Source organism: Procambarus clarkii, chromosome 28 (assembly GCF_040958095.1).
Source record: "Procambarus clarkii isolate CNS0578487 chromosome 28, FALCON_Pclarkii_2.0, whole genome shotgun sequence".
Lineage (NCBI taxonomy): Eukaryota > Metazoa > Arthropoda > Malacostraca > Decapoda > Cambaridae > Procambarus > Procambarus clarkii.
The window spans coordinates 14,007,768-14,031,974 of NC_091177.1; the positions used below are offsets into that span (position 1 = coordinate 14,007,768).

General features: G+C 41.1%; 1 protein-coding gene across 4 annotated transcripts in view; it reads left to right on the top strand.

The window, feature by feature from the left end:
* Positions 1-24,207, top strand: part of LOC123754965 (uncharacterized) — a 367,030-nt gene that overhangs the window by 273,902 nt on the left and 68,921 nt on the right. For all 4 annotated transcript variants that reach the window (XM_069332916.1, XM_069332917.1, XM_045737318.2 and 1 more), the window contains exon 10: positions 3,064-3,211. In XM_069332916.1, coding sequence (XP_069189017.1) covers positions 3,064-3,211 — 148 coding nt within the window. The remainder of the gene's footprint in view (positions 1-3,063; positions 3,212-24,207) is intronic.

Sequence of the window (24,207 nt, forward strand, 5' to 3'; positions counted from 1 at the left end):
CACCAGAGGCATCTGAACAAGCAACACTGAAATAATCGACAGGTATAACGACAACAGAAGACTGAACATCAGCGAGGCGCTACACATCAAAAAGTCAAGACCAGCAATCAACAACCAATTAACATATAATTACATTTTACCCACTTCAAGACCCCGAGTCAACACAGACAAGATCCGCAAGAACATAAGTTGCATGTAATACCCTATTAGTATCCCTTATGGTATGCCGTTCATCCACTTGTTCACCTTACTCACGTTCTGCACCACCTCACCCAAAGAGAATATAAGCTTTTCAAAAGCATGGTAAATTGACTTGGTTACAAGTGCTGCTGGGAGATAATGAACCCAATAGTTAAAGAGTGTCACATCTGTGAAACAGAAGCAGAGGCGCCACTATTGCACTAACTGGAATGTGAAGCTACTGAAGCCCTGCACATCAAACTCAACATTAATTCAACGACAGCAGCTGCATTATATGCACATTCCACTGCGAATACAATGATTAGAAAAGCCGTTGAGGAATGGGACTCACTAGTAAGCATTCTGCATCTACATCCGCCACCAAAATAATGTTAATAAAACAAGACTAAAATCAGTGCACTAAAATAGAAGCGATAAATAAACAGGGAAAAAGGAGGAATCCCCTCCTCCATTTTAAACTTGGACCCAAATATCACAGTAACAAGATTATCGCGAATAACCGAACTCAATTACGGGCTCATTACAGCCCGTGCTACTTCGTCCTGAGTAGCTAAATCTGGAACAACAACAACAACAACAACAACATGGTAAATTATCTCTGTGCTAGCTGGAAAACAATGCATTGAATGAAGATTTAGAGTCGGTACGAATGATGACATCATGTAAATTATTCTCAATTGTATAATTTATGGCCTCCTTCAGGGCATATAATTCCGTTTGCAATGTTGAGCACCTAATATTCATGCTCCAGTAAGTTTCATGGTTGGTAGTGTAAACTGCTGCCCCAGCAGAACCTCTTTCTTGATCAACTGATTCATCTGTGAAGAGGTGAGTGGCTGTAGGTTTTGAGATGGTTTTCATTTGTTCTATGACTGCTTTGAACCTCTGCGAGTCACATGCTGATTTTTTAACTGGTAATCCTTCAATGAGTATCTTTAGACTTTATTCTTCCCATGGAGGAGGCTGCCGAAAGTGTTGATATGGTCTATCTTCCCCTTTGTTTTTAATGGTCCAATTCCAGTCCACTTTCTCTACAATCTTGACCAGATTATCCGTCCATGCACTTGTTCTATATTGAAGGTTTCTGTGAAGCTATCTGTGTAGGCTATTTTTGATTGATAGTCAGAGATAATATTCAACTCGTCACAGAAATCCTACATATAGGAAAAGAAGCACACAATTTAGGGCTGTCAATCACCCTAAATTGGATACCAAGTCACATTGGCATAGATGATAATGAAAAGGCAGACTCACTAGCAAAAACTACCAATGTTCTACCTGTTGTACAGGTTAAAATACCTCCAAGTTTTTCACAGAATTAAGGAGCAAATCAAGAAGAAAATTCAACTATCAAAAGTCGCCACAGAGTCAAAGTAGCGGAAGGAAGATGCACTGCGATGTGGTACAACAAGCCACTGCGTACTACTCTTTCAAGCCTGGCAAAAAGATATCCAGACACATTGCAGTAGCCATACACAGACTCAGACTTTGTTACAAGTGCTGCTAGGAGGTAATAAACCCAATAGTTAAAGAGTGTCATATCTGTGGAACAGATGCAGAGGCTCCACTATTGCATTACTTACTGGAATGTGAAGCAACTGAAACCCTTCGCATCAAACTCAACATTAATCTAACGACAGCAGCTGCATTAGATGCAAATTCGACAGAGACTACAATTAGAAAAGCAGTTGAAGAATGGGACACACTAGTGAGCACCGTGCATCTATATTTGCAACCAAGATAATGTTATTAAAACAAAACTAAAACCAATGTGCTAAAACAGAAGCGAAAACAAACAGGGGGGGGGGAAAGAAAGAAACATCACCTCCATTTAAAATTTTGACCCACATATCACAGTAACAAGGTTATCGCGAATAACCGAACTCAATTACGGGCTCACTATAGCCCGTGCTACATGGACATTTCGTTCTGAGTAGCTAAATCTTATACAAAAACAACACAGCATGGTAAATTACGGGCTCACTGTAGCTTATGCTATTTGGACATTTCGTTTTGAGTCGCTAAATCTAAAACAATAGCAGCATGGTAAATTAGTCTTTGGAAATGTAAGGAGTGACCTTCCGAAACGCATCCCTAGGCATCAGGCCAAAATAAAAAGTGTGAAAATGATCTTTGGAGAATTAATTTTTAAATTTCCCTCGACAGCGAAGAAAAACAAGAAATATTGAGAAGATTCGTATTAGAATCATTAATCTTACTCTTTCGGTCATATTCAACAACATTATATTGTTTGCTGTTTGCTCTGTTATATCATTTTTCTAAATATCTTCTGATATGGGCGTTGATTTCTGTATTCCTATACCCGTTGTTTATTAATAATTGAAGGCATCTGTCCAGTTCCTTGTGGATATGCCAGTCAGAACAATGAGTAAGGTTTCTTCGTATAAATGCTTTTATTACGGAAGTCTTATATCTGGGCATTCGAGAGAACCAAAGACAACACTTTCACCACAGAAGTTTATACTAAACCCACTAATATTGGAATGTGTATGAATGGTTACAGCGAATGCCCAGACAGTTATAGGACCAGTGTAATAAACGCATTTATACACAGAGCCCTTGTTCATTGTTCTGATTGGCATAACATCCACAAGGAACTGGACAGAAGCCGTCAAGTATTAATAAAATCTGGTACACGAATAGAGAAATCGACACCCATATCAGAAGATATTTCGGAAAATGGAGTACAGAACAATGAATGATGCCGTATGCACACAACACACTCATTATGTGGTGCCGATGGTGGCAATATGCCCAAGTGTTGTGTTGTATGCTCACAACACGCTCATGTATGATAACGTATAGTGAAACGTGCTCATGTGTGGTATGTTATGCTGGCAGCACGGGTGTCTTGGACCTGATGGTGGGAGACTCGGCCGTGCTGGACTACCTGAGAGCCAACGACCCTGGCTGTACCCTGGCCACTTACGGCGAGAGCCTGGTCTCCGATACTTTCTCCATCGCTATGGGCAAGGGCTTTCCTCTCAGGGTGAGTATTAAACGCCTTCTCCTTAGGGTAAGTATTATCCTCAGACTGAGTATGATTGGTCCTCTTCCTCAGGGTGAGTATACCTGCTTGATGGGGTTCTGGGAGTTCTTTTACTCCCCAAGCCCGGCCCGAGGCCAGGCTCGACTTGTGAGAGTTTGGTCCACCAGGCTGTTGCTTGGAGCGGCCCGCAGGGCCACATACCCACCACAGCCTGGCTGATTCGGAACTTCTCTTAGAAAACAGTCCAGTTCTCTTGAAGATGTCCACGGTTGTTCCGGCAATATTTCTTATAGTCGCTGGGAGGACGTTGAACAACCGCGGACCTCTGATGTTTATACAGTGCTCTCTGATTGTGCCTATGGCACCTCTGATCTTCACTGGTTCAATCTTGCATTTTCTTCCATAAATTTTCATTCCAGTATGTTGTTATTTTACTGTAGATTTGGGACCTGGCCCTCCAGCATTTTCCATGTGTATATTATTTGGTATCTCTCTCGTCTCCTTTCTAGAGAGTACATTTGGAGAGCTTTGAGACGATCCCAATAATTTAGGTGTTTTATCATGTCTATGCGTGCCGTATATGTTCTCTGTATTCCCTCTATTTCAGCAATCTCTCCTGCTCTGAAGGGGGAAGTGAGTACTGAGCAGTACTTGAGACAGGACAACACAAGTGACTTGAAGAGTACAACCATTGTGATGGGATCCCTGGATTTGAAAGTTCTCGTAATCCATCCTATCATTTTTCTGGCTGACGCAATATTTGCTTGGTTATGCTCCCTAAACGTTAGATCGTCGGACATCATTATTCGCAAATCCTTGACATGCTGTTTTTCTACTATGGGAAGATTCGATTGTGTTTTGTACCCTGTATTATGTATTAGTACCCAGATCCTCATTTTTGCCATACCTGAGTACCTGAAATTTATCACTGTTAAACATCATGTTATTTTCTGCTGACCAATCGAAAACTTTGTTGACATCTGCTTGTAGTTTTTCAATGTCTTTAGCAGAGGTAATTTTCATGCTGATTTTTGTGTTTTCTGCAAAGGACGACACGAAACTGTGACGTGTATTTTTGTCTATATCTGATATGAGAATAAGGAACAGTAGCGGTGCAAGGACAGAGCTTGAGATACAGAGCTTTTAACATCGCTTGGACTCGATTTTATTTGATTGACTGTTACTCTTTGTGTTCTGTTCGACAGGAAATTAAGTATCCAGCATCCTACTTTTCCAGTTATTCCCATTGACCTCATTTTGTGAGCTATCACCCCATGGTCACATTTGTCGAACGCCTTTGCAAAGTCTGTGTATACAACATCTGCATTTTGCTTTTCTTCTAGGGCTTCTGTGATTTTGTCATAGTGGTTGAGTAACTGTGACAGACAGGATCTTCCCGCTCTAAATCCATGTTGTCCTGGGTTGTGCAATTCATTGTTTTCCATAAAACTAGAAATTTGATTCCTAATCCACTCTTTCAAACACTTTTATTATGTGTGATGTTAGTGCAACTGGCCTATAATTTTTTGCCAAGGCTTTACTCCCTCCCTTGTACAACAGAGCTATATCTGCAGATTTAAGTGCTGCTGGTATCTCCCCTGTATCCAGGCTCTTTCTCCATATTACGCTGAGTGCTCTCGCTACTGGTACTTTACATTTCTTTATGAATGTTGAATTCCATGAGTCAGGCCCAGGAGCTGAGTGCATAGGCATATTGTCAATTTCTCTTTCAAAGTCTTCTGAGTTTGTGGTAATATCCATTATATTATCTGCAGCTTGAATGTCATTCATAAAGAAGCTGTCTGGGTCATCAACTTTCATGTTGTTTATTGGTGTGCTAAACATAGCCTCATACTGGCTTCTTAGAATTTCACTAATCTCTTTGTTGTCCTCTGTGTACGTACCTTCATTTGTAATTAACGGTCCAATACTGGTCAAGGTTTTTTATTTTGATCTTACGTATGTGAAAAAATATTTCGGATTTTTCTTTATCTCTTGTATAGCTTTCTGTTCCAATTCCATTTCCTCACTCATATGAACGCTTCAACGTTTGTTCTATTTCTTCGATCTCCCTGCTTAGGCTTATTTTCTTTGCTTGTGATAGTTGTGTCTGCCGAAGCATTTCCGTTATTTTTTCCTTCTCCTGTACAGTCGTCTGTGTTCTCTTTCTAGAGTGGTCCTCTTTCTGCCCCTCCTCACAGGCACGTGCTTCAAGCAGACCTAGTAAGCTTCAGCTGTCAGTTGAGCTATTCCCTGTGTGGGAGTTTTGTCCCTTAAGACCGTCTCCCATTGAATGGTTGCAAGGTCTACATTTAATTTTTCCCAGTCGATCCTCTTATTGTTGAAATTGAATTGATTGCATATTCCTTCTCGCTTGTTGGGTCTCTTAGACCTACTACCGTTATTTATGCTAGTTCGCACTTCAATGAGCTTATGGTCTGAGTATGAAGTATCTGAGATTGTAATGTCTCTGATTAGTTCATCATTGTTTGTGAATAACAAGTCTAGTGTGTTTTCGTTCCTAGTTGGTTCTGTAATCTGTTGATTGAGCGAGAATGTCACAGAATCTCAAAAGTTCTCTGACCTGTGGTTGGTTATTTCCCGGGTCATTCCCTGCTATGATATTTGGTGTTTGCCATTCTCCATCGTAGACTCGGTAAATTGAAATCTCCAAGGAAGATATCTGGAGCTGGGTTTGCTAGGTTATCAAGTATGTTCTCTATTTTGTGCATCTGCTCTGTGAATTCCTCAACCGTTGTATCTGGCTGTTTATATATTAGAATAATAATTAGTTTCTCTACCTTAAGGGGGTTTAAGTACGAAAAAATTCGGGAAAAATCGTAAAATTTTGAAAATTTGTGAAAAATACTACGTAGTTCTGGCAACACTGTGGTGCAATCCGAATAATTTTACGATATAAATTTATGTATTTATGGTACATTTCCATGCGTAATTGGTCAGAATCCGGTGCCCCGCGGCTGTGGCGCACAGAAGGTATTGCGTCGTACGTTCTAAATGCCAAATTTTTCGTAATAACGTCGGAAATAACTCTGTATGAATATAAAATATGCACTCATTGGCAGCTGTCTCCTCCTAGTGGGGGTGAGTGAGGTACAACGCCAGCAGTCACATGTTGTGTCCTGGTGAGTGAGGTTCCTCTGTCGACGCGCTCTCTATTCTCGCTCCTGAATATTGCATTTGTTGCGTCTACTGCACAATGACATGTAAGAGGAAGAGTCACAAGATTAGAGCAGCAAATCTGTTACTCGCTCGTCGTCTTTATCAGCAAAGGAAAGCCGCTTTAGCGCAAGTACCAAGTACCTCTACCACCTCATTAGTTGAGTTTAGTAGTTCTGTGCATACCAGGTCCTCTTTAATATACAGACCTACTCAAATATCCATTTGACCTAGTTTTTCTATCACATCTATATAAATTATAATTTGGAATCCAGATTTCACCATCCATGTAATCTTTTGTATGAGTTTCCGAGGCCATAGGAGGCATAAATAGGAGGCCATTTATGAACTTTATTTCTTGACTTTGGCTTTAAATCTTGAATGTTTGCAAATATGAATGATTGTCCATTCGACAATCATTCGAAGTACTCGATTGAATGATGAATGTTTGCAGATATGAGTATAATTGGTCCTCTTCCTCAGGGTGAGTATTATAGGCCTCCCATCAGTATGATTATTAAAGACCTTCCCCTGATGGTGAGTAATATAGACTTTTCCCATCAGGTTGAATATTATTGGCCTCACCCTTTAGGGGGATTCATAAATGCATTCCCCTTCAAGGTGAGTAATATAGGCCCCTCTTCCTCGGGCAGTATTATAGACCTTCTCCCACAGAGTATTATTGGCCTTCCCTCTCAGGGTGAATATTATTGGCCTTTCCCCACAGGGTGTGTATTTTAGGACTTTCCCCTTAAGGTGAGTATTGTATGGTTTAGATAACCAACCCCCGTGGCAGTCACCGTAGCGCATTGCTAAAGCATTCACCCAGCGCTTCGCGAGCGTTTTGGCCTGGGTTCGTATCCTGGCCGGGGGTTTACAGGGCGCCAATCTTTAACTGTAGGCTCTGTTTACCCAAGTAGTGGAAAATGTGCCATGTCGCTGCAGTTTTGCTTTTTCCGACTGCAGCGATATGGCACACCCGTTTTTAGTTACCCCAGTGAGATTCAACTGCAGTGATATGGCTCTTATGTTTTTTCGTTACCCCCATTGACCCTGTAACAATGTACAACAGCATCATCCCTAGTCTATTTTGAATCTCAACTTATCCAATTTATGCCCATTGTTTCGTGTTCTGTCTCGTGTTTATAGTATTAATAGGCTATTAATATCCCCCTTTGTCATGTCCATTCACTACCACCCCTCTATCATGTCGCCCCTATTTCTTCGCCTTTCTTAAGAATGAAATTTAAGCTTTGTCAATCTTTCTTCAAGGATTGTTTATTGAGCATAGGGAGACTTCAACAGGGGTTTCAATAGTAATAACAAGTGCATGTGAATATACAATTTAAAAAAAAAACAGGCTACACCAACACTCAGACATTTTTATTTCATTCCTCCTTCACCTCCTTCAAACCAGAAATGCTCTACAAAACAAGGGGCCCAGAATGTGGAATGACCTTCCCAACCATGTTAAAGACTGTACCTCTCTCAACCAGTTTAAGTTAAAAACGAAGCTATACCTAATAAATTCCATGTAACCCACCTTACCCCCCTGTTGTCAACCCATGTATGTTTTTTGTTTTTTTGTTTTTCAAATCAACGCTGTTTGAATGTAATTTTCTGTAATAATTTGTAATTGTATTTGTGCTGCTTTTTCAACAATGTTCCCCCCCTCTTTTACCTCTATTTTTTATATGTACTCATCACATCTTTTCTTTTTACCCATTAGTTTTAAGCTGTAGTCATTAATGTTTTTCCTGCCCGAAACGCTTTGCGTAATAGTGGCTTTAGGCATTGTATGTACTAGCTCTATCTATAAAGCCAACAAACTTTGTAAATCTCTTTATGTATGTACCTTACCTAAATAAAAATTATTATTATTATTATTATTATTATTATTATTATTATTATTTAACACAGGTGGTACACGCACAAGGGGACACAGGTGGAAACTGAGTACCCAAATGAGTCAGAGACATTAGAAAGAACTTTTTCAGTGTCAGAGTAGTTAGTAAATGGAATGCACTAGGAAATGATGTGGTGGAGGCTGACTCCATACACAGTTTCAAATGTAGATATGATGGAGTCCAGTAGGCTCCGGAATCTGTACACCGATTGATTGATAGTTGAGAGGCGGGACAAAAGAGCCAAAGCTCAATTCCCGCAAGCACAACTAGGCGAGTACACACACATAACGAAACTGAGAGGTATGAGCTACGAGGAAAGGCTACAGGAGCTAAACCTCACGTTCCTGGAAAACAGAAGAGTAAGGGGAGATATAATCACCACCTACAAAATTCTCAGGAATTAACAGGGTGGACAAAGACAAACTATTTAGCACGGGTGGAACGTGAACAAGGGGGACACAGGAAGAAGAGACATTAGAAAGATCTGTTTCCGTGTCAGTGTAGTTAACAAATGGAATGCATTAGACAGTGATGTGGTGGAGGCAGACTTCATTCACAGTTTCAAATGTAGACATGAAAGAGCCTAATTAGCTCAGAAATCTGTACACAGGTTGATTGACAGTTGTGAGGCAGGACCAAAGAGCCGAAGCTCAACCTCCACAAGCATAACTTGAGTGCGCACACACACGCACACTAGCGAAGAAAGCTAGTGGAGCACCTGGAGCGAAAGAACTTTGTAACACAGCATCAACATGGATTCAGGGATGGCAGGTCCTGCCTCACAGGGTTACTTGAAATCTACGACCAAGCAACAAAAATAAGGCAAGAAAGAGAAGGGTGGGCAGACTGCATATTTTTAGATTGTCAGAAAGCCTTTGCTACAGTGCCACACAAGAGGCTAGTGAAAAAGCTGGAGACGCAGGCTGGAGTGAAAGGGAAGGTACTCCGTTGGATACAGGAGTACCTAAGCAACAGGAGACAACGAGTCAGTGTGAAGGGTGAGGTCTCAGATTGGCGAGACGTTACGAGGGGAGTCCCGCAGGGGTCAGTCCTTGGACCTATACTGTTTCTGATATATATAAATGATCTCCCAGAGGGTATAGAATAGTTTCTCTCAATGTTTGCCGATGATGCAAACATTATGAGGAGGATTGAAACTGAGGACGATAGTAGGAGGCTACAAGATGACCTAGACAGACTGAGTGAATGGTCCAACAAATGGCTGTTGAAGTTCAACCCGAGTAAATGCAAAGTAATGAAACTAGGTAGTGGAAATAGGAGGCCAGACATAGGATACAGAATAGGAGGTGAAGTACCTAATGAAACGAACAGAGAGAAAGATTTAGGAGTTGATATCACACCAAACCTGTCTCCTGAAGCCCATATAAAAAGAATAACGTCTGCGGCATATGCGAGGCTGGCTAACATCAGAACAGCGTTCAGGAACCTGTGTAAGGAATCGTTCAGAATCTTGTACACCACATATGTAAGACCAATCCTGGAGTATGCGGCCCCAGCATGGAGCCCGTACCTTGTCAAGCACAAGATGAAGCTGGAAAAAGTCCAAAGGTATGCCACTAGACTAGTCCCAGAACTAAGAGGCATGAGTTACGAGGAAAGGCTGCGGGAAATGCACCTTACGACACTGGAAGACAGAAGAGTAAGGGGAGACATGATCACAACCTACAAAATCCTCAGAGGAATCGACCGGGTAAACAAGGATGAACTATTCAACACTGGTGGGACGCGAACAAGGGGACACAGGTGGAAACTGAGTACCCACATGAGCTACAGAGACATTAGAAGGAACTTTTTCAGTGTCAGAGTAGTTAACGGATGGAATGCATTAGGCAGTGATGTGGTGGAGGCTGACTCCATACACAGTTTTAAATGTAGATATGATAGAGCCCAGTAGGCTCAGGAACCTGTACACCAGTTGATTGACAGTTGAGAGGCGGGACCAAAGAGCCAAAGCTCAACCCTCGCAAGCACAAATAGGCGAGTGTACACACACACACACACACACACACACACACACACACACACACACACACACACACACACACACACACACACACACACACCGGGCCTATTCTACAAATTCATAAACAACAAATTGCAGGTAAAGGATAATATCCAGAGGTTGAAAATGGGAAACAGATTCACGGAAAATGAAAAGGAAATGTGTGAAACATTAAATGAAAAGTTCCAAAGTGTGTTTGTACAAAATGAAATCTTCAGAGAACCAGACACAATAAGAATTCCAGAGAACAACATAGAGCGGAATGAGGAGTCTAGAGATGAAGTGGAAAATATGCTAAAGGAGCTCGGGAAGAACAAAGCAGCTGGCCCAGATGGCGTTTCACCATGGGTTCTGAGAGAATGTACATCTGAGCTCAGCATTCCACTTCACCTGATCTTTCAGGCATCCCTGTGTACAGGAATCGTAGCAGACGTGTGGAAACAGGCTAACATACAGTAGTTCCAATCTTCAAAAGTGGCAGCAGGGAAGACCCCCTCAATTATAGACCTGTATCATTGACAAGTGTAATAGTGAAAGTATTGGAAAAGCTAATCAAAACTAAATGGGTAGAACACCTGGAGAGAAATGATATAATATCAGACAGACAGTATGGTTTTCGATCTGGAAGATCCTGTGTATCGAATTTACTCAGTTTCTATGATCGAGCCACAGAGATATTACAGGAAAGAGATGGTTGGGTTGACTGCATCTATCTGGACCTAAAAAAGGCTTTCGACAGAGTTCCACATAAGAGGTTGTTCTGGAAACTGGAAAATATTGGAGGGGTGACAGGTAAGCTTCTATCATGGATGAAAAATTTTCTGACTGATAGAAAAATGAGGGCAGTAATCAGAGGCAATGTATCGGAATGGAGAAATGTCACAAGTGGAGTACCACAGGGTTCAGTTCTTGCACCAGTGATGTTTATTGTGTACATAAATGATCTACCAGTTGGTATACAGAATTATATGAACATGTTTGCTGATGATGCTAAGATAATAGGAAGGATAAGAAATTTAGATGATTGTCATGCCCTTCAAGAAGACCTGGACAAAATAAGTATATGGAGCACCACCTGGCAAATAGAATTTAATGTTAATAAATGTCATGTTATGGAATGTGGAATAGGAGAACATAGACCCCATACAACCTATATATTATGTGAGAAATCTTTAAAGAATTCTGATAAAGAAAGAGATCTTAGGGGTGGTTCTAGATAGAAAACTATCACCTGAGGACCACATAAAGAATATTGTGCAAGGAGCCTATGCGATGCTTTCTAACTTCAGAATTGCATTTAAGTACATGGATGGCGATATACTAAAGAAATTGTTAATGACTTTTGTTAGGCCAAAGCTAGAATATGCAGTTGTTGTGTGGTGCCCATATCTTAAGAAGCACATCAACAAACTGGAAAAGGTGCAAAGACATGCTACGAAGTGGCTCCCAGAACTGAAGGGCAAGAGCTACGAGGAGAGGTTAGAAGCATTAAATATGCCAAAACTAGAAGACAGAAGAAAAAGAGGTGATATGATCAATACGTACAAAATAGTAACAGGAATTGATAAAATCGACAGGGAAGACTTCCTGAGACCTGGAACTTCAAGAACAAGAGGTCATAGATTTAAACTAGCTAAACACAGATGCCGAAGAAATATAAGAAAATTCACCTTCGCAAATAGAGTGGTAGACGGTTGGAACAAGTTAAGTGAGAAGGTGGTGGAGGCCAAGACCGTCAGTAGTTTCAAAGCGTTATATGACAGAGTGCTGGGAAGACGGGACACCACGAGCGTAGCTCTCATCCTGTAACTACACTTAGGTAATTACACACACACACACACACACACAAACACAAACTAAACCAAAGATTTTTGGACCTGTAAATTTGTAGACCTCATCCTGGAAACATTCTTGTATCAACATGTTAAACAAGCTACGAGGATGAGGGAAGGGGACATTCCCTCCATGCTAGATTTGATATTTACCAGGAAAGAGGAAGAGATATTTGACATTCAGTACCTTCCTCCCTTGGGTAAAAGTGACCATGTCTTTTTGGGAATAAAGTATGCAATGCGTTATAAGCTGGAAGAAAATAAGGAGGTTGAAGCAGTTGAAAAACCAGACTTCAGGAGAGGACATTATGGTGACCTTAGAAATTTTTTTAGTGAGTATAATTGGACAGACTTGATGCTAGGCAAGGAAGTGAATGAGATGTATGTCAAGTTTTGTGAAATATATGATAAAGGCACAAAAAAATTTATACCAAAACAGAGATGCAGGGCCAGAAAACAGGATTGGCTCGACAGAAATTGCGAGAGGGCAAGAGACCAAAAGACACAAAAATGGAATCAGTATAGGAAGAAGCCAAACCCCCAAACATACCAGCGATACAAAGATGCGAGAAACAACTATATAGCAGTAAGGAGAGAGGCAGAAAGAAATTTTGAAAAAGGGATAGCGGATAAATGTAAAACAGAACCGGGCCTATTCTACAAATTCATAAACAACAAATTGCAGGTAAAGGATAATATCCAGAGGTTGAAAATGGGAAACAGATTCACGGAAAATGAAAATGAAATGTGTGAAACATTAAATGAAAAGTTCCAAAGTGTGTTTGTACAAAATGAAATCTTCAGAGAACCAGACACAATAAGAATTCCAGAGAACAACATAGAGCGGATAGAGGTGTCTAGAGATGAAGTGGAAAATATGCTAAAGGAGCTCGGTAAGAACAAAGCAGCTGGCCCAGATGGCGTTTCACCATGGGTTCTGAGAGAATGTGCATCTGAGCTCAGCACTCCACTTCACCTGATCTTTCAGGCATCCCTGTGTACAGGAATCGTAGCAGACGTGTGGAAACAGGCTAATATAGTTCCAATCTACAAAAGTGGCAGCAGGGAAGACCCCCTCAATTATAGACCTGTATCATTGACAAGTGTAATAGTGAAAGTATTGGAAAAACTAATCAAAACTAAATGGGTAGAACACCTGGAGAGAAATGATATAATATCAGACAGACAGTATGGTTTTCGATCTGGAAGATCCTGTGTATCGAATTTACTCAGTTTCTATGATCGAGCCACAGAGATATTACAGGAAAGAGATGGTTGGGTTGACTGCATCTATCTGGATCTAAAAAAGGCTTTCGACAGAGTTCCACATAAGAGGTTGTTATGGAAACTGGAAAATATTGGAGGGGTGACAGGTAAGCTTCTATCATGGATGAAAAATTTTCTGACTGATAGAAAAATGAGGGCAGTAATCAGAGGCAATGTATTGGAATGGAGAAATGTCACAAGTGGAGTACCACAGGGTTCAGTTCTTGCATCAGTGATGTTTATTGTGTACATAAATGATCTACCAGTTGGTATACAGAATTATATGAACATGTTTGCTGATGATGCTAAGATAATAGGAAGGATAAGAAATTTAGATGATTGTCATGCCCTTCAAGAAGACCTGGATAAAATAAGTATATGGAGCACCACTTGGCAAATGGAATTTAATGTTAATAAATGTCATGTTATGGAATGTGGAATAGGAGAACATAGACCCCACACAACCTATATATTATGTGAGAAATCTTTAAAGAATTCTGATAAAGAAAGAGATGTAGGGGTGGTTCTAGATAGAAAACTATCACCTGAGGACCACATAAAGAATATTGTGCGAGGAGCATATGCCACGCTTTCTAACTTCAGAATTGCATTTAATTACATGGATGGCGATATACTAAAGAAATTGTTAATGACTTTTGTTAGGCCAAAGCTAGAATATGCAGCTGTTGTGTGGTGCCCATATCTTAAGAAGCACATCAACAAACTGGAAAGGTGCAAAGACATGCTACTAAGTGGCTCCCAGAACTGAAGGGTAAGAGCTACGAGGAGAGGTTAGAAGCATTAAACATGCCAAAACTAGAAGACAGAAGAAAAAGGATTTGATATGATCACTACATACAAAATAGTAACAGGAATTGATAAAATTGACAGGGAAGATTTCCTGAGACCTGGCACTTCAGGAACAAGAGGTCATAGATTTAAACTAGCTAAACACAGATGCCGAAGAAATATAAGAAAATTCACCTTCACAAATAGAGTGCGAAGGTGAAGTTTCAAGTTTCAGTAGTTTCAAAGCGTTATATGACAAAGAGTGCTGGGAAGACGGGACACCACGAGCGTAGCTCTCATCCTGTAACTACACTTAGGTAATTACACTTAGGTAATTACACACACACACACACACACACACACACGAAAGCGTAGGAGATAGCGTATTTATGTCGATTTATTCCTTCCCGAATTTTGTTCCCAAGCAAAGTTTGTTGGAACTTTTGGGTAGGGAAAAGTTTTGGGGGGGAATTTGTGCAATTTGTTGTAGATTGGTTTATGGTGACCTCTCTGGGTTAGTGAAAGAGAGAGAGAGAGAGAGAGAGAGAGAGAGAGAGAGAGAGAGAGAGAGAGAGAGAGAGAGAGAGAGACAGACAGACATATACCGAAATAGACACCAATCTATGTATCATAAACTAATAAACTAATATATATATATATATATATATATATATATATATATATATATATATATATATATATATATATATATATATATATATATATATATATATATATATATACAGTGGTACCTCGCATAACGATTGCCCCAAAAGACGAATATTTTGGGTAACGAACTGCCCGATTGGCGTCAAATCGTCCCGTATGACGAACGCTGGTTTGAGTAACGTCAACACTACATGGTGGGGTCGCGCTGCTTCTTGCACATTCTCGGACGCCTCCGACAATGCACATAAATTATGTTGTTCTTGTTTAAAGATGCTAATGATGCTGGGATATAAAAGGGTGACTGCTGAGATGTTGCAAAGCATTGACGTTTTTGTAGGAAAAAAGAAATGAAATGTCTGATATACAACAAATGTCAAAAAGGTTCGTTCGGTGTTCGGCAGGTAGGCTGCTCCATTATAACAATCTTTGTTTCAAATGTGTTCCATTTGTTTTGTATTTGTCATTTACGTCTCAATAATGGAGAAGCCTACCTAACATACACTGAATAAACCATTATGACATTTTCCTTTCTTCAAATGTGTTCAATATTTATTTTTCATTTGTCTTATAGCAAAAGGTTCGTCCGGTGGTCGGCAGGTAGGCTGCTCCATGTTTCTTACATACAAAAAACGTAAATAATAAAAAAATGAAGAATTTTGAAAACCAGTACAAATGTCAAAAAGATTCGTTCGGTGGTCTACAGGTCGGCTGCTCCATGTTTCTTAAAAAAAAAAAAAAACGAAAAATAAAAGAACTGTTGAAACAATTTGGAAAGTGGACAAATGTCATAAAGGTTCGCTCAGTGTTTGTCGGGTAGGCTGCTCCATTATTGAGACGTAAGTGACAAATACAAAACAAATGGAACACATTTGAAACAAAGAAAGATTGTCATAATGGAGCAGCCTATCCAACAAACACTGAACGAACCTTTTGCTATAACGAATATGAAAGACAAGGGCTGCTGGCTGGGTTAGTAGTGCGTGAGCAACCATTTGTGGCACACGTGCCTCTGGCTCTCAAACACCTGTCCCACACGGTGTTGAAAGACTGTGCTCAGTCGGTGCAATTCAGACCCTATTGTTTGAAGAACATAAGGGTCATAAAATTGGTGAAGCTAGGCGCAATAAGGGCTTAACACAACGGTCGGATGCCAGTGATACAGCACCTATGAGGATGATACAGCGAGCGTATCCAGGTGTAGCTCTGAGCCCCACCCTTGCCATCTCTAATGTATATAGATGATACATAGATGAATCGTTTTCTGCGTTCAGTGATGATGCATCTGATACAAGTAGCATAGATGAACAGTGTTAGCGGCTTCCATGGTGGTGGTGTTCATTGATATTTTCAAGAATACCTGAATCTCTTCCTGACTGATGGACACTCTTTGAGGCTAGCTGAATCTCTTCCTGTGTGGGACCTTACAAAGCGATCTTTTCAAGACTACCTTACAAATTGAGCTTTTCCTACAATCGTTTCAATACTACTTTATGCTTTACAAGCTTGGCTACATACCACCTACAAGTACTAAAGCCAAGGGTACACGCGAGTGCGTTATTTGCAAGCACACAACGATGAAACAGGAAACGAAAATCTATCTGTAGCTAGTGCAAGGAGAGCAAAGTCGCGCTGTGTACCATGGACTACTTCGTTGACTATTACGCACCTCCAAAGTACTGAGTATGTAATACAGTGTGTTACTGTGTAAATAGTATGTGAAACTGTACATATTGTAATTTTAGTGAATTTTTACCACGTAATATTGTGACAATAAACATCTATTGTGGACACATTACTGACACATGTATCACAGTTTCATGGAAAATTATGAACATTCTACTGTATACATATTGTAAAGGTCACAAATATGCATCATATACGATAAAAATAAAACCGCATTGGAAATGCATAGAAAAAATATTTGAAAATATATTTGTGGCAACACGCTTGAATGGCCTGCGCGACCGTGTCTGGAAGCTTCACACACGGGCGACCAGGCCCTGATGACGTCACAGCGCACCTTGTCCACGCCTTCACAGCCAAAGTGGAATTTGGTAATTATTTTTACATAGACATATTCAGGGACGATAATTTATCATTTTACAAAGAAAAATTATATTTTGGGGAACATTTGATGTCATGCACACTGGGGAAATTTCACAATAAACACAGTGCATCACACTGGTTACATGGGGGACACTCGTTTTGTATGATGTCTGTTTCACATGACGAACATGGAACGGATTAAATTCATTATGCGAGGTACCACTGTGTATATATATATATATATTAGTATATTTTGGTAGCAGTCTTTCCTGCTGCTGCGTAAACTAAGTAGTTTCCTTAAAATGTAACATTTTAAGGAAACTACTCCAAGCTTGTACTAAAGAGGCACCCTTCTTGAGCCCGGATGGACACATGTATAAGCAAGTAGATGGGGTCGCCATGGGTTCTCCCCTAGGTGTCCTGTTTGCAAACTTCTACATGGGTACCATCGAGCAAAAAGTCTTAGTCGACATGAACTTGAAACCGGCCATATACTGCAGGTATGTTGACGACATTTTTACACAGGTACCTGATGTCAGATATCTGCAGGAGCTGAAGGAGGCATTTGAGCAGAATTCTGTGTTGCGTTTCACTTACGAGATGGAGAAGGACGGGAAGCTGCCCTTTCTAGATGTAACAGTCATGGAAAGGAGTGGAGTTTTCCACACTGCAGTCTACACTAAGGAAACAAACATAGGAATGTGCCTGAATGCCAACAGTGACTGCCCAGACAGGTACAAGAGGAGTGTTGTTAACGCTTATGTCGACTGTGCTCTCAGCCACAGCTCAGAATGGAAGTAAGTCGATGAAGAACTCTGTAGGGTAAGGCAGGTCCTAGTCAACAACGGCTTCTCCAATGGTTTCGTGGAAGACATCATAAGAAGGAAAGTGAAACGCCATACAACCTCTGAAGAGACAACTAACACCTATACCCCCTATTATACTATTTTACAGGAACTTCTTTTCCACAGCACATAAAACGGAGGAAAGGGTTCTGAAAGATATTGTTAGTAGAAACGTTATCCCTACAGACAAATATCAGAAGATACAACTGACAATTTACTATAAAACAAAAAAAACGGCCAGCCTACTCATGAGAAACTCTCCAGACACAAAGCAGAACGCTTTAAAAGAGACCAACGTCGTCTATGCCTTCAAATGCCCTCTTGGGGACTGTAAGCCTCAAAAAACTCAGTATATAGGCAAGACAACAACAACATCTCTTTCCAGGCGTTTAACGATGCGTAAGCAACAGGGCTCCATTAAGGAACATATAGTCTCTTCCCACAACCAAACCATCACCAGAGAAATCTTAGCAAACAACACAGAAATCATCGATAGCAGGCGGCTTGACGTCTGCGAGGCACTACATATCAAGAAGTCAACACCAGCAATCAACAGCCAATTAATGCACAACTATATTCTACCCACTTCAAGACTCCGCTCCAATATAGAAGCATCAAGAAATATGGGCCAATAAAAATAGGCCTTCTGCAGTTACCTACCTTTAATACCTGTTTGTATTTCATTGTTTCGTGTCCTGTCTTGTGTTAAAAGTTTATTTTCACCTCATCCAAAACTATTGTAACATGTCACTTCACCCAAATGTAGGTATAAAAACCCGAAAGATGTTTAAGCTCTATTCAGTTAAAGTTGAGTGTGTGTGTAAACTAAAGTCTTTGAAAATGTAATAAGTTTTACGAAACGCGCTCAAGTGTCGCGTCAGACAAGAAATAAAACTAAATTTTGGAGAATTGATTTTTGAATTACCATCAACAGTGAAAAGAAACGTAAGAAAGATCGAGAAAATTCGTGTTAGAATTATTAATCTTACTTTTTCGGTCATATTTAATTATATATATATATATATATATATATATATATATATATATATATATATATATATATATATATATATATATATAATGCACACACACACACACACACACACACACACACACACACAGTGTTTTCATTATTTAAAAAAAATTATTACTTTTCGGAAAGTGTATGGTAAGGGAGGGCTGGGGATGGTGAGGGAGGGCTGGGGATGCTGTGTGTATAAGCTTTTTAACTTCATCTCTCAAATCATTAGTAGTTTAATTAAATGACTCTTGTTTTTTATCATATTTAAATTTAAAAAGTGTGTGTGTGTGTGTGTGTGTGTGTGTGTGTGTGTGTGTGTGTGTGTGTGTGTGTGTGTGTGTGTGTGTGTGTGTGTGTACTCACCTAGTTGCGCTTGCGGGTGTTGAGCTCTGGCTCTTCAGTCCCGCCTCTCAACCGTCAATCAACTGGTATACAGATTCCTGAGGCTACTGGGCTGTATCAAATCTACATTTGAAACTGTGTATGGAGTCAGCCTCCACCACATCACTGCCTAATGCATTCCACTTGTTAACTACTCTGACAGTGAAAAACTTATTTCTAACGTCCCTGTGGCTCATTTGGGTACTCAGTCTCGACCTGTGTCCCCTTGTTCGTGTACCACCCGTGTTAAAAAGTTTATCCTTATCTACCCTGTCAATTCCTCTCAGAATTATGTAGGTAGTAATCATGTCTTCCAGTGTCGTGAGGGGCATCTCATGCAGCCTTTCCTCGTAGCTCATGCCTCTTAGTTCTGGGACTAGCCTAGTGGCATACCTCTGAACTTTTTCCAGCTTCGTCTTGTGCTTGATAAGGTACGGACTCCAAGCTGGGGCTGCATACTCCAGAATTGGTTTTACATATGTGGTGTACAAGGTTCTGAATGATTCCTTACACAGGTTCCTGAAGGCTCTTCTGATGTTAGCCAGCCTCGTGTACGCTGCAGATGTAATTATTTTTATGTGGGCTTCAGGAGACAGGTTTGGTGTGATATCAACGCCTAAATCTTTCTCCCTGTCCGTTTCATGAAGTAATTCATTTCTCATTCGATATCCTGTGTCTGGCCTCCTGTTTCCACCGTCTAGTTTCATGACAATGAGAGAAACGATTCTATACCCTCTGGGAGATCATTTACATTTATCAAAAACAATATAGGTCCAAGAACTGAACCCTCCTGGACTCCACTGGTGACGTCTCGCCAATCTGAGGCCTCACCCCATACAGTGACTCGCTGCCTTCTGTTGCTTAGGTACTCCTTTATCCAATGGAGTACCTTTCCTTTCACTCCTGCCTGCAGCTCCAGCTTTTTTATTAACCTCTTGTGTGGTACTGTGTCAAAGGCTTTTTGACAATCCAAAAATATGCAGTCTGCCCACCCTTCTCTTTCTTTCCTGATTTTTGTTGTCTGGTCGTAGAATTCAATTAATCCTGCGAGGCAGGACTTGCCATCCTTGAACCCATGTTGGTGCTGCGTTACAAAGTTCTTTCGCTCCAGATGTTCCACTAGCTTTTTTCGCACAATCTTCTCCATCAGCTTGCGTTGAATGCATGTTAGGGACACTGGCCTGCAGTTCAGTGCCTCCTGCCAATCCGCCCTCTTATATATCGGGACTACATTAGCCGTCTTCCAAATTTTTGGCAAATCCCCTGTTACCAGTGATTTGTTATACACTATGGAGAGTGGCAGACACAGTGCTTCTGCTCCTTCATTAAATATCCGTGGGGGAGATTTCATCTGGGCCTATAGCCTTTGTCACATCCAACTGTAGCAAGAGCTTCCTTACATCCCTCACTGGTAATCTCAAACTCTTCTAGGGTTCCTGGTTAACTATTCCCTCTCTTATCTCTAGAACTTCCCCTTGCTCTAATTTAAAGACCTCCTGGAATTTCAGTTCCTCGCACACTTCCTTGTCGTTTGTAGTGAATCTGTCTGCCCTTATCCTCAATTTCATTACCTGTTCCTTAACTGTTGTTTTTCTCCTGATGTGGCTATGCAGAATTTTAGGCCGAGTGATTCGCCTTGCTTGCGATGTCCTTTCTCTTCTGCTCTCTTCTTAGCCTGACATATTCATTCCTGGCACTCTGGTATCTTTCTCTGCTCTCGAGTGTCCTGTTATTTCAATAGTTTCTCCATGCCCCTTTATTTTGTTGCTTAGCTAGCCTACATCTCTGGTTAAACCATGGGTTTATCATCTGCATTTCGTTGTTTTCCTTTTGGACCGGGACAAACTTGTCTGCTGCCTCCTTACACCTCTGCGTGATGTAGTCCTTCATGTCTTGGGCCGTCTTTTCTCTGAGCTGTATTTTTTTTTTTACACTAAAAATACATCATTTTTTTTGGGGGGGGGCGGGAGTAAAGAGGAAGGAGAGGCATAGGTGAAGGGAAGTATAGAAGTGGGAAATACAGTGAGAGGTATGAAAGCCGGCGGGCTGTCCGCCTTGCTGACACGATGTATGGGTGTTGGCAGCTAAGCTAAGCTGGCTCCCTCTTGTCAGGGAGCTGTAAGTGTGAGAGGTTCTTCACATATGTTCCACCACATATGGATGTCTATAGATGAATACTGTGTAGCATTCATATATACACACTCCAATGCTTCCAATAGTTTTGAGGAGTTGGTTGTTCAGGGATGTGAAGGTTTCAGTGACTACATAATCGGAACACTAACAACTGGAGGGCAAAAAATTATAGTCGTAGTCATATATAATCCACCACCAAATGACAAGAAGACCCAGACAGGAATATGATAGAAACAATATGGCCACCATTAACATAATAGAGAGCAGCTTCTGTTGCTAGCAAGAATGGATCTGGACTACTAATCATGGGAGACTTCAACCATGGGAAGATAGATTGGGAGAATAGAGACCCGCATGGAGGACCAGAAACATGGAGAGCTAAGCTGCTGGACGTGGCAACAAGAAACTTTCTAAGCCAGCACATCAAGGATCCAACAAGAATGAGAGGAAAGGATGAACCAGCAATGCTTGATCTGATATTTACCCTAAATGAGTGGGATATAAGGGAAGTCAAGATGGAAGCACCCTTGGGAATGAGTGATCAAAGTGTATTGAACTTTGAGTACCTGGTAGAGCTAGGAATTATCCCCCCTGAAAAACAACTAGGAAACAAAAGGCTGGCATACCGAAAAGGAAATTATGCGAAGATGAGAAGCTTCCTATGGGAAATACCTTGGGATACAGACCTCAGAGCTAATTCTGTACAAGATATGATGGACTGTGTCACCCAAAAGTGTCAGAAGACAGTAAGCAGATACATCCTGGCCCAGAAGGAAAAATCCGAGAAGCAAAAGAAGAATCCATGGTATAATAGGGCATGTATGGAAGCAAAGAAACTGAACAAAAGGGCGTGGAGGAACTTCCAGAATAACAGAACACCAGAAAGCAGAGAGAGATACCAGAGAACCAGGAATGAGTATGTCAGGGTGAGAAGAGAAGCAGAGAAAATTTATGAAAATGATATAGCAAACAAAGCCAAGACCGAACCAAAGCTACTCCACAGTCACATCAGAAGGAAAACAGTGAAAGAACAGGTAGTGAAACTTAGAACAGGCAAGGACAGGTATACAGAGAATGACAGAGGTGTATGATGAACTCAACAAGAGGTTCCAAGAGGTCTTCACAACAGAACAAGGTGAGGTCATTGTGCTAGGAGAAAGGGAAGTAAACCAGGCGGCCTTGGAAGAGTTCGAAATTATGAGAGGAGGTGGTCAAGAGACACCTGCTGGATCTGGATGTTAGAAAGGCTGTTGGTCCAGACGGGATCTCGCCATGGGTACTGAAAGAGTGTGCAGAGGCACTTTGCTTGCCACTCTCCATAGTGTATAGTAGGTCACTGGAGACAGGAGACCTACCAGAAATATGAAAGACGGCAAATGTGGTCCCAATATACAAAAAGGGCGACAGGCAAGAGGTACTGAACTACAGGCCTTTGAACTACTCCTTGACTTGTATACCATGCAAGGTGATGGAGAAGATCGTGAGAAAAAACCTGGTAGCACATCTGGAGAGAAGGGACTTCGTGGCAAATCGCCAACATGGGTTCAGGGAGGGTAAATCTTGCCTGACTGGCTTAATAGAATTCTATGACCAGGTGACACAGATTAAGCAAGAAAGAGAGGGCTGGGCGGACTGCATTTTCTTGGATTGTCGGAAAGCCTTTGACACAGTACCGCATAAGAGGCTGGTACATAAGCTGGAGAGACAGGCAGGTGTAGCTGGTAAGGTGCTCCAGTGGATAAGGGAGTCCCTAAGCAATAGAAAGCAGAGAGTTACGGTAAGGGGTGAGACCTCCGATTGGCGTGAAGTCACCAGTGGAGTCCCACAGGGCTCTGTCCTATCTTGTTTCTGATATATGTAAATGATCTCCCGGAGGGTATAGATTCATTTCTCTCAATGTTTGCGGACGATGCCAAAATTATGAGAAGGATTAAGACAGAAGAGGACTGTTTGAGGCTTCAAGAAGACCTAGACAAACTGAAAGAATGGTCAAACAAATGGTTGTTAGAGTTTAACCCAACCAAATGTAATGTAATGAAGATAGGTGTGGGGAGCAGGAAGCCAAATACAAGGTATCATCTGGGAGAGGAAATTCTTCAGGAGTCAGAGAAAGAAAAAGACTTGGGAGTTGATATCACGCCAGACCTGTCTCCTGCAGCCCATATCAAGAGGATAACATCAGGGGCATATGCCAGGCTGGCCAACATACGAACGGCATTCAGAAACTTGTGTAAAGAATCATTCAGAACTTTGTATACCACATATGTCAGGCCAATCCTGGAGTATGCAGCCCCAGCATGGAGTCCATATCTAGTCAAGGATAAGACTAAACTGGAAAAGGTTCAAAGGTTTGCCACCAGACTAGTACCCGAGCTGAGAGGTATGAGCTGCGAGGAGAGACTATGGGAATTAAACCTCACTTCGCTGGAAGACAGAAGAGTTAGGGGGGGACATGATCACCACATTCAAGATTCTCATGGGAATTGATAGGGTAGATAAAGACAGGCTATTTAACACAAGGGGCACACGCACTAGGTGAGTACAGGTGGAAACTGAGCGCCCAAATGAGTCAGAGATATTAGAAAAAACTTTTTTAGTGTCATAGTGGTTGACAAATGGAATGCATTAGGTGGTGATGTGGTGGAGGCTGACTCCATACACAGTTTCAAGTGTAGATATGATAGAGCCCAATAGGCTCAGAAATCTGTACGCCTGTTGATTGATGGTTGAGAGGCGGGACCAAAGAGTCAGAGCTCAACCCCCGCAAACACAACTAGGTGAGTACACATGTTGTTCTGTTTAAGGCTCTTTATTTTATTATTATTATTTATCGAGTTGTTCATACATACATATTATTTATTGAGTTGTTCATACATGCATATTATTTATCGAGTTGTTCATAAATAC